The sequence below is a fragment of the Ceratotherium simum genome, chromosome 7, assembly GCF_057802395.1.
Source record: "Ceratotherium simum simum isolate JZ-2026a chromosome 7, ASM5780239v1, whole genome shotgun sequence".
In the NCBI taxonomy this organism is placed as follows: Eukaryota; Metazoa; Chordata; class Mammalia; order Perissodactyla; family Rhinocerotidae; genus Ceratotherium; species Ceratotherium simum.
Window position 1 is genome coordinate 55,195,075 of NC_141906.1, and position 16,701 is coordinate 55,211,775.

The window sequence follows — 16,701 nt, forward strand, 5'->3', positions numbered from 1 at the left end:
TGGGTTTTCATGAACAAGATCTCTCAGCACAATGGTTCTTCCCTCGATGGTCATTCATATACTCAATAAGTGCCCAGCTCCAGACACTGTGAAAAGTGCTGACGGATTAAAAAAGGAGAGAAAAAAGGCACCGTTCCACATCCTCAGGAAGACCATAATTTATCAAACTGCTTTCTTTACTTTGGATGTCTCTATTTCAATATATATGCTTGCAATTTATAAGATATATTTTAGTCTATATCTTCAAAAAATAGCCTATATATCCAAGGTACACTGGACAATTAAGACAACTATCTTGATAAAATAGGGTTAAAACACTACTTTTAGTCTTAAATAATCAGATGATTTATGAAAAAGTGATGCCATGGTCTTAGATCATTTAGATAGCAATTATAATTCATTACTTTGATATTTTCAAAAGACCTGAAATATTTGAATACAAGGAGATTTTCTCTCTTTATTTTCTATAAATATGCAAAGAAATATTTATCTTCTCTGAGAGTAGCCCTTGAGTCATTGTCAAAAGTGAAAATTAAACAGAATCTGGAGGCCACGTCTACAGTCCTCAGCATTAGCCTGTCTCCTATCCTTAGTGACTTTGTAATTCCTTAGTGTCTGTATGAAGAGGGGCATGTACATGCAAGTATTTTCAATGCAAAACCAAAGTTATTTCTTTGGAAAGTTGTTTACAATGTATTTATTACAGACAGTTCCCTTTGGTTTATCTTTGCTTGAGTGTGGCTACCATATGCTCCCCCAAAATTCCATTTTTATAACTACTTTATACTTTTTAATAAAGATGACTCATTCATTATATAAATGTGATTTACTTTTATGCCTTTGCAAAGTTTCCTTATGAATATATTAAAAAATTATGCTAACTCTCTTTGACAGACCATGTGTCCCATTTTTGATGCGGAAAATATTGTCAACTGCTGCTTTTGTATAGCACACAAGAATTAGTGATCCTTAGAGATCTCAAACTTCATCATTTTAAAATTCAATGTGGTTCCAGCCACGCATAGCTGTATAGATACTACAAATTCAAAGATAACTTACTAAAGCTTGTTCACAGAACTAAGCTTTCCCATGATACCTCTTCTCCCCACACCACCCCACCCCATACCTCTGGAAGTATTATCCCAAATGCTTTCCATGATTTAAATAACAATATTAAAAAGACACTTAACACCACAACAGGGAATTTGTTGGCATGACGCGAACAATACGGTTACTCCAGATGCTGTATTCAAACTGTAGGGGCCCATTGAAAAAATAGATATAACCTATAAGAAAAAGACCAAAAAGAAAATTTCAGAGTTTGAAAACAATAAAGGTTTACTCCAGCTAACATTAAAAGTCCAATCCATTAGATCTCACTTTTTTTTAACATGTCAACATTTATCTTTATAAATCCTACTAAGGCTTTATTAATATATTGTTTATAGTTTAAGTGGGGAAAAAAGGTAGAAAGGTTCCCAGTTCTCCTAAATTGTCACTTCGAATCAGTTGTTGTCTTGCCATGAGTTCTCATTTTGGTGCTTGAATTATCGATATTAGTTATTTGTTGTAAGTTATGGATGATATCCTTTTTCATAATTAAAGCAAAAATCATTATATAGTTATGATAGTTATTGGTCTTTATATATAAATTACACCCCACCCTAACCCTGATTTGAATTACAGCAATGTTCTTTGCATCTCAGCATCTTTAATCATAATTTAAGGTAGTGTTTAAGGTTTGGCATCTTTTATTCATAAAATTAGCAATCATTAAGTAAAATTCTCATTTATTCTAAGCATGCTATTTATCTTGTGTAAGTAATCACATAAGAGTGATTAATTCCTTAACTGCCATATATTTATTAGCACATCTAAGTCCTGTATAAAAAATCCTTTATAAGGGAAAAGAGTTTGAGGGGCTATGGAAACCCTCCATTAAGGTCAATGCAGTGGAACTAGTTACCATTTTTCTCATAGACAGCATCTACTTTATCACCAATTCCTGGGAACTCCTCTTCTATTAGTCTGGGATAGTCTTCATCCATCATATGGTTAGTATCATCATACCTATTTAAAAAGAAAAGAAACTTTTAAGTAGAGTGTATTTCTTAGAAATTACCTTAGAAATGATACAAGGGATATAATAGCACCTTCAAAAATTGACAAGAGTTTAGAAATTTTAAGTCCATTTAAGACATCTCGTAGCTTTTTAAAATTAAGAATTATAATACTAAGTGTATAGTAGATGCTTGGTGAGTAGTTTTTGACTTGCCTAAAGGCCATCTTTGTAAAGACAGTTATAAATTCATTTTCATTTCACAAATTACATATGTGTTATAAAAGTATGTTATTAAGAAAGAGTTCTTAGAGAAATAAATATGTTTATGCATTGAACAACTGTCTATTGATCTCCAACTATGTGTAAGACAACTTGCTAAGTGCAGTAATGGATACAAAAATATTTAAGGTTTAATTTCTGTGCTAAAAAGTTATAGCGGCATATGGTGGTACCAAAGCTAGGAAGGGGAGAATAGCTTTCCCCTCCAATAACTACATACTCCATACTCCTCCTCTGCACACACCCACATCCCAGCCAGCTAAACACACTCTGAAATTAACCTAGGAGAACAGCCTCCCATGATGTACCACTGTTACGATTACTGATGAGAGTTTTATATATCCTTGAAGTATGTTCCAAAAGCTAAAAGATAAGAACCACTGAACTATCAAGAAAGCTAAGACATGTACACACATAACTGCATCACTAGGCAATACAAGCTAAGCATCATGGGATAGTAAACACGAAATGTCATGAGAGTACATGAGAAGGAAGATAACCTCTGAATGGGGAGAGCAAAAAAGACTTTGTAGATGAAATGGTATTTCAAGTTATCCTTAAGCAATGAGCAGAATTTCAAGAAGGAAAGATTCAGAGAAAGACCTCCCGGCAAAGGAAATTGCATAGGGTAAGGTTTCGGGGAGATAAAAGCACGGGTCATTTGAGATGTGGTAAGCAATCCATCTTGACTGAACTATAGACCCCATATAGGGTAGAGAGACCGGAACAGCAGTACCAGGTAGAACTTAGCAATAATTTTTAGAGAGTTGTGAACATCATTATGAAAAACAAAGAAGTCAAAAGGCAAAGATAATATATACAGGAATGTGTGTGTGTGTCTGTGTGTGTGTGTGTGTGAGCGTGTGTGCATGTGTGTATATGTGTGTGTATCGAGGAAGCAAAGCTACCATTTTAACATTTTAGTTATCAGGTACCTATGAGATAGTCTCCTCCTCAAATATAGACACGAATCTGGGCTCTGAAATACTGCCAGTGTCAATGCTGCCTTAATGTCTTACATATGTTTTAAATATTCCAGCTCCATCAGCCCTTCGAAAGGGCTGACTTAAAAACTATAGGCCTAGCAGCTTCCTGGCTAACCTCTCCAATGGATCAGCAGACTCTGCAGAAATGGTGGCCTTCTCTAATTCACTCTTTTCCTGTACCTATTCTTGTGTCCTTTCTGGCCACAGAAGATGGCCCTATGTGTAAATCAGGAGAAGATGACAAGAAAGAGAATCCAGGAAAAATATTAGAAGGAGTGACGATGTCAAAGCAAAAGAAATGGTTTTAACGTGGTTGAGATACAACAAACGGCTAAGAAAGAAAAGAGTGGCTCAGAAGAGGGGAGAATTATGTGTACCTATGTGTATTTTCACAAGGATTTGAGACCTTTAAATACCTGTCTGAGGGGCTGCCTGCACGAGCTGACATGGAACAGAAATTAATATGACTGGTTTGACATTTTAAATAACGCACGAGAAAATAATTTGAAGTAACGAGAGTTGTTTGAGACTCATTTTGCCTGAACGACACAAGATGACGGGTCAGTAAAGAAGGCTGCCATACCTCCAGACCTGGTTTCCTGAGAAGAAGAGAGTCTTCCCTGTATTCTCAAAGTGAACAGCTGCACTGATCTTTTTCACCTCTTTTGGAAATCCCAGTTCGCATATTTTTTGGGGATAACCTTCCAGAATGTCATAACCATTAAGAGCCCAAAATTTTCTGCCTAGGATGAGTGAAAGAATGGTTTTATCTTTAATAGATAATCCCAAGAAATCTGTTAGGACTTACACGTGCAGACATTTACTTTAACAAAGAAAGACTCATTTTATACGTTTGGAAATAAATTAGTCAGTGTTTATGGTCACCATGCTTATGGAACATGGAAACATGAACATTCTTCAAACCAAAAATAGGATTTAAGCTCCTAATTCCCTAATTATGAGTATAGCCAACCAAATGTCGTAATTAATTTAGCAATTTATTGCCTCTGAATATTAAGTTTGGAGTTGAGTGAACAATACGTTGATTTCTGCCCGTATAAGCAGCACAGTAGGAAGTAAATTAGACAGAAAACTCAAATTTTATACTGGATAGAAAATTATTTCCTGCTCTAGACAGTAATTTCGTTATAGCACTAATTATAGTAGTCAAATTATAGAAAAAAATGTCAGTAGCATGCTACACAGCTGCTATAAATTTTAATCATAGTTCATATGATTATTAGATAGAGTAGTAATTGGGAAAACTTTCCATGATTTTATGTCAAGGGAACAAGTACAACATTTAACTGTATATACACTTATGAACATAAACATTTAAAAATATGTATTACATATGGCAAAGGACTAGAAAAGAAACTAAGAAAATAAAATAAATGGACTTTTCAGAAGGGAGAATTATGGATAATATTTTTTTCAATTTTTCAAAATGTACATTGTTATCATGTTTGCTCAGTAAATAATTTCTAAGAGGAAATAAGAGAAAAAAACTGACACGATTGCTACGAAACAGAGTGGATGTGGTAAGTAATAACGTCGACTTTTTACAGGTCGTATTTTGGGACACTTGGTAGAAAAGTTTCAGGTTCTTTCTGATTTTCATTTTCTTGTATTTGGTTCTTAATATAGATATATTTTCAGGAGGGATCAGTTTACCAAGTCTCTGGTAGTGTCAAGTTCATCACTGCCTACCCTGGACATGCAAGAGGCTCACCCGTGGAAAACTTACCTCTAAAGATGAAGATAAGGTCTTGAGAAGGATGCTCATATGCAGCATCAATACGGTTGGGAAGTTCTGGCCAAAATGATTTTGTTAAGAATAGCTCTGCATCAACCTGTTGAGGATGCAGGCGCCAGAAGAATCTAACACAAAAGTAAAAATACAGAGTTTGCTGTCATATCTTTTAAAATAAGTGTAATATTTCTATCGTGCTAGACACCTGTCTGCACATCAATACAGATAAGTTAGACACTCCATTCCCTATAACCTGGAAGGGGGAAAATTTTTCATTTCCCTTTAAGTTCCAGTTAAATGAGCTGTTGCTATCCTAACTCTAGCCTAAAGTATTAAAGTTTAAAATCTCACAGAGCCTTTGTGAAGGCTCTAAGTCCTTTGTGGGTTGAGATCATGCTTTGTTCAATTGTGCATATCTTGCAAGTGGCAAGCAAATGTGTCAGGCACTGTGTTGGGCTCTGGAAAAAAAACCTGAATGGGCCTGCCCCATGGCTTAGCGGTTAAGTGTGCGCGCTCCGCTGCTGGCGGCAGCAACTAGAAGGATGTGCAGCTATGACAAAGAACTATCTACTGGGGCTTTGGGGGAAAAATAAATTAAAAAAAAAAAAAAACCTGAGTTACACAAACTACGTCCTCCAAGATCTTGTAGCCTGGGGAAACTGATACCTGAGAAAATACCTGGACTACAACACAACTAGAGCTTTAGTAGAGGAGGTGAGAATGCTGTTGGATCACAGATGAGGGAGCAATTAATTGATGAATGAATAAATGAACAAATAAGCATATTAGAATAATGTCAAAATTAAAAATGAATATTTCAATTTTTGTTACCTATAGGTTTAGATGGTAAAGCACTTGCTCTCTCAAATCCCAACATAAGTTACCAGAATCAAAGTCTTTCCACACCAAAAGGAATTCATGTGCACATTAGGAGTAACAGTTTACTAATATGGTAATTGATTTCAATACTTGTGTGTTCTTTAACCAAATTTAATTGGATTTCTGTATTTACTTGGTTATTTTTATAAGAAAACTACAGTCAAAGATGTAAAAAGAAGCCAGACAATGCCAAAATTATCCTCTGAAAAGTAAAATATTTACCCATCAGTTATTTACTTCGTCTGAAATATGTCAATAAACTGCCCAAAGGTCTATTATTTTCACTATTAACTTCCCCTTTCTTTGGAGGTTTGACCAGATGTTTTGGCAATTTGCAGACACAGCTTCACAAATGTTTGTTACATGCAGATTTTATAAAATAATATCGAGTACCTGTCTTTAAAGACCAATGTTTCTCCTCGGAGACTGGTGATGGCATCAAGAGATAAGGAAGGATCACATTTGTCTGGCGTTTTGGGATGTTTAGGGTTGGGGTCTTCATCTCCTGTACCTGCAGTTGTGAAATGAATGAAAGAAGCTACTGATGATGACCTTACTGATGACCTGATCCTGCTAATGGAGAGTGGGAGAGGGTGCCCTCCAAAGAGGGTGATAAATCCTGCCCCCCTCCTACATAACAGTCGATAGCCTGTAATCCTACTTCCTTCCTCAAGGTACCAAGGTCTTGCAGGTGGGCCTGCCCCTTCTGCTTTCATTCTTGAGAATCATGTCAACTACAAATTTACGTTTCTTGAGGCTGGTAATAGAAACAGGGTGAGACGAGGAGCAAAAGACTTTGAGGAAATTTTCCCCATACTTTGCACAACGCATTGACAGACTGCTCTTGAGAAACACTTTCCTCGTAAGGGCTTTTCTGATGGTACATCATCCCCGTGGGAGCCCTCATCTTGGCTCTTTCACTTGACTATTTTACCAGCTGTCAACATTAACTAATGTTGCTTCCCCAGTTTACCACAGTGCAGCTGCATCTCAGTGACAAGCCAGCCAGGCCTTTAGCAACTCTGATGTGACTTGTCACAGGTTTGTAACTTTTTCACCAGTTCATATGAGTGCAAAAGGGTTGCAGTGCTCCATAATAATTCTAAACCGCTTTGTCTCTACCTAGTCCATATTAGTTCAATCATCAAGTCCGTTAGTGACAATACTGTAGAATAAGAATTGCAAAATACTTGCCCCCATTTACACTAGCTGCTACAGTAAATTTAAATCCAGAGGGAGAAATAATGGGTTGGGTGGCATGAGCAAGTTTTTTGAGCCCTGTGCTCTGGAACTATTTATACTGATGACTGTGCACTTTAGCTTTAACTCTGTTTATGGCAGATAATTTTGTTTGGGTTTTAAGTTTAATTATTTTCTAAATATTATTAAAAATTTGGAAGAAAAAAAAGGGGAGAGATTCTTACAATGGTCATTGTAGATGTTTATTAAATCTACCCCAGGCCACTTGAATGGTTTCTACTGTGGCAAATTGGGATGGTTGAAAAAATACCTAGAACTTAGAAAAACTGGTTAAGATTTCACTTTCACCCTCAGCTGTCTTACTATAGATACACTATTTAAACTCTACAGGGCTTAGTTTCTTCATTGGTTAAATGGAGAATAAAGTATCTTCCTTTCTTATGGCAGAGGTGTTTTGAGGGTATCAAATGTACCTTGCAATGTATAAAATACAAACATAAGGAGTTATATTCTGCAAAAACTTTGGAGAATGGAGTATTTTCTACTTGAGTAGGTAGTTTGATTTGGAAAGAAAATTGGGTATGTTTTCCAGGTTTTAAGAACAAAAGCAAGACAGCAGTATTGGCAATGGTAAATTCACTAATAATTTAGGAGATAAATGTATGTATCTACTTTGTTTTTAAACTGGTAAATTAGAGTTACCATAGAGAGACTGGATCCCTTGTACATCATCATCAGGAAGCATAAAGTGGCTTTTGCCAGTGTAGGTGTAGATGGGAAACATGAGTGCTCCCGGGTCCTTGGAGTGGTCAAGACCTAAGGAGTGGCCAAACTCATGGGCAGCAACAAGAAACAAGTTGTAGCCTGTAAGAAAACAAAGAAACAATGAAAAAGCAAAGTACTCCAAAGACCAGTTAATGGAAGGAATGCTATTTCCCTCATCTATTTGGTATGTCACTATTTCTCTTTATTTGCTATTTACTTACTCTTTGTGTGTGTGCCAACTGCATTTTATTATTAATAGTTGTATTCACTAACTTTTTAAAACTAATATTCAGTTGTGTAAAGAAAGATTCAACGTATTGATTTAATCTTCATAAATAATTTAGTGCTCTCTTTGATTATCCTGCTTGTACAGTTAGAATGTCAACAGATTGTTCTCAAATAATTAGTAATCAATAAGTAGTAGATAATAACAACAATAAACAAACATAGGGACAGAGATTGGATTGGTGGTTACCAGAGGGGAAAGGGGGAAGGAGGAGGGTGAAAGGGATAATTCGGTACATGTGTGTGGTGATGGGTTGTAATTAGTATTTTGGTGGTGAACATGATGTAGTCCATGCAGAAATAGAAGTACAATGATGTACACCTGAAATTTTTACAATGTTATAAACCAATGTTACTGCAATAAACAAAAAATTAAAAAAAAATAAAATAAAATAAAAAATAAAAAAGAAAGAGAGAGAAAAAAAAAATAAGGATTTACTGTGAAGACACTAGTAATCTTGATTTGCTCTTTGTTTTCTCAGGTCAGATGAAGAAAGTGGACAGAGATGACCTTAAATGAGGAGTCATGGAAAATCACATAGAGGGGTTCATATACTATAGGATGCTGCCTAGAACATCATCTAAACAGGAGGCAGCATCCAAAGGGGTGGTGACCAAGTATGGAAGATCCACTAAATAGGGTCTCTGAGAATCTACTCGGGAACAAATTCCGACCAAATGATCCTTTCCAGTCTATCTCTAGATTCTAGAGTTTAAAGAAACAGAAACTCTGGGCAGAATTGGCCAGTTTTCCCGTACTTTAGAAGACTACTGAGTCACTGTATTTACATTATTCCCTCCAGTCATTCTTTCCACCAATTTTTGAGCCTCCTCATACTCATTTTTTAAGTGGGAAAAAAGATAAAAAATTAAAAGGAGAAGAACACACGAAAGCTGGAGCTGGTGGTTTCAATTTGACCTTAAATACCCTTTGCTCTCACAGCCAATGCCTGAAGAAAATGTGTAACCAACCTGGTAAATCGTGCAGACCATAAGAGCAATCAAAGTTCACATAATCTCAGTGACAAGTAATTCTTCATTGAAATAACTGGAAATGGATACCATTCTTGGCCTTCAGCTGAAAAATTAATCCTGATTTGTTTGTGGATGTTTTTATTTATTTCAGTTAAATATTTCAAACCCAGAAGCTATGCAAGAACCTAAAACTGAGGCTTATTGTGACTCTATCTTAACAATACTAGATGTTTTTCTTTCTTCCTAAAACCATTCTTACCTGTGAAATATTCAGAACATAAATATGTAAATTCTCACCTTTCCTTCCAAAGACAGATTGGAGGCATTGATCATTTAAGGACCAGTTTTACTCTTTGGAAAAATAATCTTTAATTTAAATGAATGATCAACATTAGCTCTGAAGACCACCTCTAATTGTCAACTAAGCATCGATACAGCTCCAAAGTTAAGTCCTAATCAAACCAATCTGTCTTTTCTTCCTAAATTAACATTCCCAATTCTTCTGAGCCTTGAAGATTCAACTGCTGACTGAATTCATTCAACACTCAGTTTTATTTTGCTCTTGTAAATACAACTTTCATCTGGTCTGTCTCATGCTGTTTGGAGTAAGACATTATCTTGATTTATTAGAGTGATATTTATAAAATCAGTGATATAGACAAGTCTGAAACAAGTAAATGTTTCAGACAAGTAAAAACAAGTAAAACAGGAACAGAAATTTGTCTGGACTTGTGCCATTAATATTTCTACCATGGAAAAAAACTGTTTCAACTCACATCCAATTCATCCACGACCTACATATCCAGCCCTAATAGTTTTTAGGTATGTGTTTGTAATAAACTTCCTCAACATGCCTAAAGGTAATCCACAGTAAAACACCTTGGTTGACAGAAAGACATTTTGGTCCTGTTTCAAAGTTAACTTGTACCCCTAAAGCCCCTAAATTAAGTAGATTTTGCTTATTTTTAATGTTTCACATTGTTTTGTAGAAAGGTCACCTGTAGAGACTAATAAGTATAAGATAAACTTTTAATTGTTTTTAGAAAATATAATCAAATACTGAATATAATTCACAGTATGATTCTTAACTTCTTATCAATGGGGGGGTCACTGTCTAATCTAATCTAGTAATCATGAATTATATCATTATAAGAAATATTACCTTTGGAACTGCTTGTCCAAGTTTCATCATCATCAAAATGGGCATCTCCTCCATAATTTGGCCCAGGAGGAAAAGCATGAGCCAGCAGACCAGAGGGTCCATCAAATGGATAGAAGTCGCCATGCTCTACACACAAAAGCAAGAGTTAAGAACCTAATTATATCCAGAAGTGCCTAGCACAAGTGCTTGGTGAATTTTGGTTGAATTCTGTAAAAAGTAATGAATAACTGAAAAAAAGGAATAAAAGAATGGAGCCAATTAAGGAGTAGAACATAAAAATGTTTCAAAAATGATTCTGCATAATTACCTTTAGTTCCAAAAGAGATCATGATATCAGCAGTGCCATTGTGAAGTCTCGTAAAATTCAGAGGTGTCACATCAGACCAAACTTTGAAGGCCTTTTTGAATGCCTTTTCAACTTCAGAATGAGTCAGATCAGGGGTATAATTCACAATTCTATTCAACAGAGAAAGTCTCAATTAAATTTTTGGATGGTGAAAGCTATTTTAGAATATATTTTCTTAGAATACTGCTTTGCAACTCAAAATGCAATGGTTCTACTAGAGGTCCACCATTTCAAATAACTTATTAATTATGATGCCATATAAAGATAAAAAATGAAGAATTCAATCAGATATTTGAATATCTCCAAATATCTGACCATTTGGCATCTTAAATTTAAAGTTTTCAGATGTTTAATAAAATTTATATTGCATGCTAAAAGTTTGGAATTGTATCCTTACAGCCTGAATAAATGAAATAACTCTGTAAAGTTCCTGGAGTATGGAACTCTCCATTTTTAGCACTGTTATAATAAGTATGCCTGATGTACTACATTTGCAAATTTTATTGAACCTACTTTTCTATTTTGATTTCCTATCTAAAAATTTGAGATTTCCAATGAAAATAATGCTGGGTTAATGTAACAATAATAGATGTTATGAGACATTCTCATCAACAGTATGAAAGTTATTCCTGTTCTCACTTAACTTCCAGTTAAATGTTTAAGGCCTACCTTAAAATAAAAAAAGGGATAATACATGTTCTGTCATCTGTAGCTTGTGCTAAAAATTAGACATGTAATACTATTAAAAAAACTAACAAACATTAAAGAAAGATAGCCTATGACTTACCTGTAGGTTAAATTCATCTTGGACCATTTGAGAGTTCGAGGGAAAACATTGTATTCACCCACATCAGGGACCCCACATCTTGGTTTTTTCATGATGTCTAAGGTGTTATCGTCAAGTTTGCCAGTCACCTCTAAGCCAAAAAAAGACTGCATTTCTCGGAGCCTGTCAACCACAGAGTTTGTTGCACTCTTCTTTAGGATTCCAGCAGGATTCAGGGGATAGTAGTATGATTTCAGGTAGCGCTAGAAAAGAGACCAAAATGACCTGCTTTTAAAAGAGAAGGGCATTTATGAGATGTATCACACCGTTGGAATTGGCAAGATACTCTACCTCTGCAAGCTGGAAGTCTTCCTCTGACGTATCATCATCATCATCATCATTGGGAAGGGGCAGGGACCAACAATGAGTCCAGCTCAAGAACAGGAAGGCAGTCAGGACACCTGGGTGCATCTTGAATGGTTGTGCCTGGAGGCTGCTGCTTTTCCACAGACAAGCACCTTTACTTTTATAGGCCTACAATGGTGAGTCATCATTTATGGACAAGTTTCAACTTCCTAGTCGGCTGAAGGTAAACATGCTTACATGGCAATTTTTTTTTCTCCCAAGAAGTGTGGTTTGTGGTAGAATTTGAGGGAAATACAAAATGAGGACATCTCTCAATTCAGCAGGGTCTCAAAAACCATCTGGCAAAATAAATGGCCTCAGCATATTTATGGATACTGTGGGAAGAAGCAGAGAGCAGTATATTTTTCACTTTAATTGGCAAAAAGGTTTTTCTGTCGGTGGAGAGAAAGCAGCTACTTTTACTTTTTCAGATAAGAATATCAAGATGGTGCATTTACTTCCATAAAGAGAAACCTAGTCCTCCTGCCAGAATGTTTACAACCTGGTGAGTTCTAAACTTCATTTTCTCTAGAGCAACTATAGAGGGAAATATCGTGTGTACCTGAAGGCCATGGAATTGGACCAGAACCAAGCTTGGAGACTCAGAGGTACTATAGCATATCCATAAGATTGAGTGCTGTGGTTGGAATTTAAAAGCACTGATGTAACCTCTCAACAAACATGGAGTCCTGCACGAATTTCCTACAGGTCCAGGCAGAGGTAGAGGAATATATTGGCTAACACATATTGAGGGTTACTACATGCTAGGTTTAAAAGGCCTTATCTCATTTAATCCTTACAACAGCCTTATGAAGTAGGTATTATTGGAAGGCTTGTTTTCACTTTACATATGAATAATCTCAGACACAGAGAAGTTAATTGCTTGTTTAAGGTCATAGAGTTAATAAATAGTGCTACTAGCGTTTGAATCCAGACCAGTAGACTCAAGACTTCACGTTCTTATCCACCATCCAATATGGCCTCTACCCCACATTTTCTCAAAAACTGAGTTGCTTGGTTCCCACCCCTCTGGGAGTACCCAGGAAAACTAGGGCTCTAGGTAAGCACATGACCAATTTCAAGTTTCTCAATTTTTACTTTTTAAATTTGAATAATAGAAGTGCCTTTGGTCCAACAATAGTCCTCTAGGGGCCTCTAGTCTATTATCCCTTTCAGAATTTCACACATTTAATACCGTGAGATCAGAATGCCATCTTTGGTCCCCCACATATAAATGGATGGAGCAATGTGGGCCATGATCTTCAGATTGATTGAATGATGGAAAATGCAAGTTAATTTAATTTACAGAATGATTGAAAATATAAGTTAATTTAAATGATTAAGAGTCGGGAGAAGCTCAGGTCAGGAACATATTAAGACAAGAGAAGGAGCATGAATACAGATTTAGGGTGAGTAGGGAAGGGGTACCCCAAAATGTGGGTAAAATGCTATAATCTAGATTAGCTGGTATCTCAGAGAAAAGCAGAATAGCCTATGAAATGTAAGCAATCAGTGGAAGGAAATTTATTATGCTTTTATTCAAAATACAGCCAAATAGATCCTTACCATAGATTATTTCCAATGAGTTCCCCCAAGATTAGATTTGGGCTCAATCAGCAATGCAAAACAACAACTTCTTTTAAGCCTCTTCTGTGTACACTATTTAATTTTGAGATTAAGTGAAAATTATCCAGAAATTTGATTCATCTCTTAAGCTTATAGGCAACTAGTTCATTAGAAAGCATTTGTTTTTATCAGTAAATGTTCACAGTCTTTTAAAGTCTCATTAGATAATAAAAAAGAAGTCCTTGAAGAAGTTTAAAAACAAATGACATTTTCTTTAACATTTGAAAGTGGGAGAAAAGAATCACATAGGCTAACTGTAGTTATAGATTTTCATATATTTTTAGAAATGTTACCACTTTAAACTAGAATTTTTTAAAGCCCTTTTAGTTATTAAATCAATGAATATTGATTGGGTATCAACTATGCAGGATACCATGCTGGTCACTATGAAGATGGAATGAAGGAGAAGATGAGACTCTTTTTCTTGGGATGATTACAATATTATCTCTCCCACAAAGAAACATTTTTTTTTCCTTTTGTGAGGAAAATTAGCCCTGAGCTAGCATCTGTGCAAATCTTCCTCCACTTTATATATGGGTCGCTGCCACAGCATGGCTCATGAGTGGTGTAGGTCCATGCCTGGGATCCGAACCTGGCAAACCCAGGCCACATAAGCAGAGCATGCTGAACTTAACCACTATGCCATGGGCCGGGACCCAAAGAAACATTTTTAATGAGAAATGAAAATAAATAAATGTCACTGTTTTTTGACTTTAAAAATAATGCTCATTATTAAACAGCCTTAGTATTTTATTAGTTTCTCATTTCATTTAAGAACATAAACAGCATGAAAGAAAAAACACAGAAAGGTTAATAAGAACATATTGTTACACATTCTGTAATTTTCTTAGTAGGGTAAATAAAAGTTCCTCAAAAGATTAAAGTAGAAATTGATTCCTTAAGAAAATAATCAGACTACTTGCCTATAGGCTATTGTTCATAGAGCAGCGATTATAGACAGTGATCAGGATGTGTCATCACATGAAAATGTGTTGGCAAACTACTTGTCAACACAAGTCCTTATCTCAGGTTGTTAATTGTTAAAATGAAAGCCAGACCCCCTGGTTACCACTGGTGAAGTGGTTTGTGGTTTCAAGCCCAACACCTTTAACACAATGAGTCTGAGTTGGTATTTACAAAGGGTTCTAACAAGCCTACAGAATCACTGGGAAATTTGAAAACCTGTGGAATGAGCAACACGTAGACTAAATTAAGAATGTGTATCTACCACTGATTCAGACATAAGTAATATGGGACTTTTTTAAACACATGTAATCATTAGTTTCTAAGTTTGAAACATCACCTAAGAGAGAATCAAAAATGTCCATGAACAACCCTTGAGTAAAGCACAGGGGAGGTCCCAGATTGTGAATAATAGGAACAATGGGCCATTTGACTTGGGTTAAAATTATGAAAATTTTGTAAGTCAAAGAACTTTTAAGATAAAAATTTTGGCTTCAGTTTAGAGTGTTGTAAAGTATCAATGTTGACAATGACACTTAGTAGTATCTTTATTTTTATAAAAAGTAAGTGATTTGACTCTGTGCAACTGCCCAAAGTAATGATTTTGGTAAATACTCTCTGATGGTTGCTTTGTTCTAGTTTCTGATTTTGTTTTTGCTCATAATCCCATGGAATTGGCTTACATCCTCTTAAAAAGGAGAACTAAGCTAAAATTTAAACACCTAATCATATTTATTCCCTGGAATAAGGAGTAAGAGTTGTCCCATCTAACCTACCTATGCACAGTCAGTCATGGCATAATCCACTGGTCAGGGGTAAAGTGCAGAGGGATTCATTTTATATGCTGCACCTGCAAAGCAGAAGGTCAGCAATTTAGAAGGTCATTTAGTTTTAACTCTGAATCACATGCTCTTCAGAGATGCTGTATTCATACTGGGTTGATCCACAAAAGAAATATATAGACTCTTCGAAAAAAGAAAAATCTTTTTAGTTCTTACTCGAGTATGACATCTGAAAGTCAAGACAATTTCTTGGGATCACTTTCTAATCAGTTTTAATTTTTATTGTGTTTTGTTAAAAAGTATAGTTACTGAATGTCCACCTCGGCCAGATTTAACCAAATACTGTAAGAGAAAACAACCAGGAATAGAACACACCCTCTAGCCTAGCCCTGCCCAAATGTATTTGAAAAGGGAAAAATCTGGATTGTTTGGTAGTGAATAATAGAATTGAAAACAAGCTAGAGAAACGAGGCTTGGTGGTTTTAATAACAAGAAATTTCAGTGTATTTAAAGATTCCTAATATTTAAATAATGAAGCAAAAAATCTATTTTTAAAACAGCCTAGCCTCACCTTGTTACCTTAATTTACCAAAGTAGAAGTTGTTACATACTTTTAAACAACAAATTTTCTTCTTTAAAAAGTAATATCCAAAAAGGTAATAAATTTATTGCATAATGACTAGAAAAGAGGGAAAAACCTAGACGAAAAAAATTACTATAATACCCCAAGATTTTTTAGATAACTCCCCATATATATAAATATCCTTACAGTTGATTTATTTAGGCCATAGTCAATCTTAAAGTTTTTTTTAAAACAGGACTTCCTAGAATAGAAAAACTTGCCATGTTGTTGGTATGTTGCATCTACTTTGTTTTCAGTTGCAGGAAAGCCATTGTCACTGAATTTGGAGTACCCATCTTCCATAGTTTGCCTTTCTTCATTGAATCTATCATAAAATTGAGAATGAACTCAAAACTGCACAAAACGTATCTTAATACTGTGCATTAAAGTTAATATTTAAAAATTTTCTATATGCTCTAGCTGGTTAATTTCAGAAAATTATAGACAGAAATTCACTGCAACCAGGAACTGCCAGTGAAGACTTCTACCTCAATCTGGCTACTCAGATGATTTCATACATCCAGTACTTGTCTTGGTGGAAAAGGTGATCATTCCAGTCTTAGGATCCTGGACAGCAGCATGGATCTCATGAGTGTCTCCTGGGAATCCAAGCCCACTAACCTCCTTGGGTTAGCACTACATGAGGGCCCCAAAAGTTTTTCCTGTTAATAATGAGTCAAAGAAAGGCTGTATTCTTGGCAGGAAAGTTATGACCAAGCTGCTAAAACATGAATAAGGCAAGGAACGTAATAAACAGACATCTAAATTGCAAAGAAATCCTCTTAAGCTATGGACTACAGGATGGGTGTTTGTTTCTTTGATCTCTCCAGTGACCCAGCCCTCGA

The 16,701-nt window shown here is 35.6% G+C and overlaps 1 protein-coding gene across 1 annotated transcript; it reads right to left on the reverse strand.

Annotated features, from left to right (window-relative positions):
* Positions 1-1,185: 1,185 nt before the first annotated feature.
* On the reverse strand, positions 1,186-11,935 carry MMP13 (matrix metallopeptidase 13). The gene is made up of 10 exons (XM_004427393.2): positions 11,810-11,935; positions 11,480-11,721; positions 10,654-10,802; positions 10,347-10,472; positions 7,862-8,023; positions 6,353-6,470; positions 5,075-5,208; positions 3,911-4,070; positions 1,967-2,070; positions 1,186-1,286 (listed from the first exon to the last, which is right to left on the reverse strand). Exons 1-10 carry the CDS (start codon positions 11,927-11,929, stop codon positions 1,186-1,188), a joined length of 1,416 nt encoding a protein of 471 aa, XP_004427450.1. The 5' UTR covers positions 11,930-11,935.
* Between the last annotated feature and the right edge of the window lie 4,766 nt (positions 11,936-16,701).

Bases quoted from the DNA above. Each gene is read 5' to 3' on its own strand.
- MMP13 (XM_004427393.2), bottom strand. From the start codon at position 11,929: ATGCACCCAGGTGTCCTGACTGCCTTCCTGTTCTTGAGCTGGACTCAT. The intron at 10,803-11,479 runs GTAAGTCATAGG...TCTGTTGAATAG, and splicing joins AAGATGAATTTAACCTACAG to AATTGTGAATTATACCCCTG. The intron at 10,473-10,653 runs GTAATTATGCAG...TTTTGTGTGTAG, and splicing joins GATCTCTTTTGGAACTAAAG to AGCATGGCGACTTCTATCCA.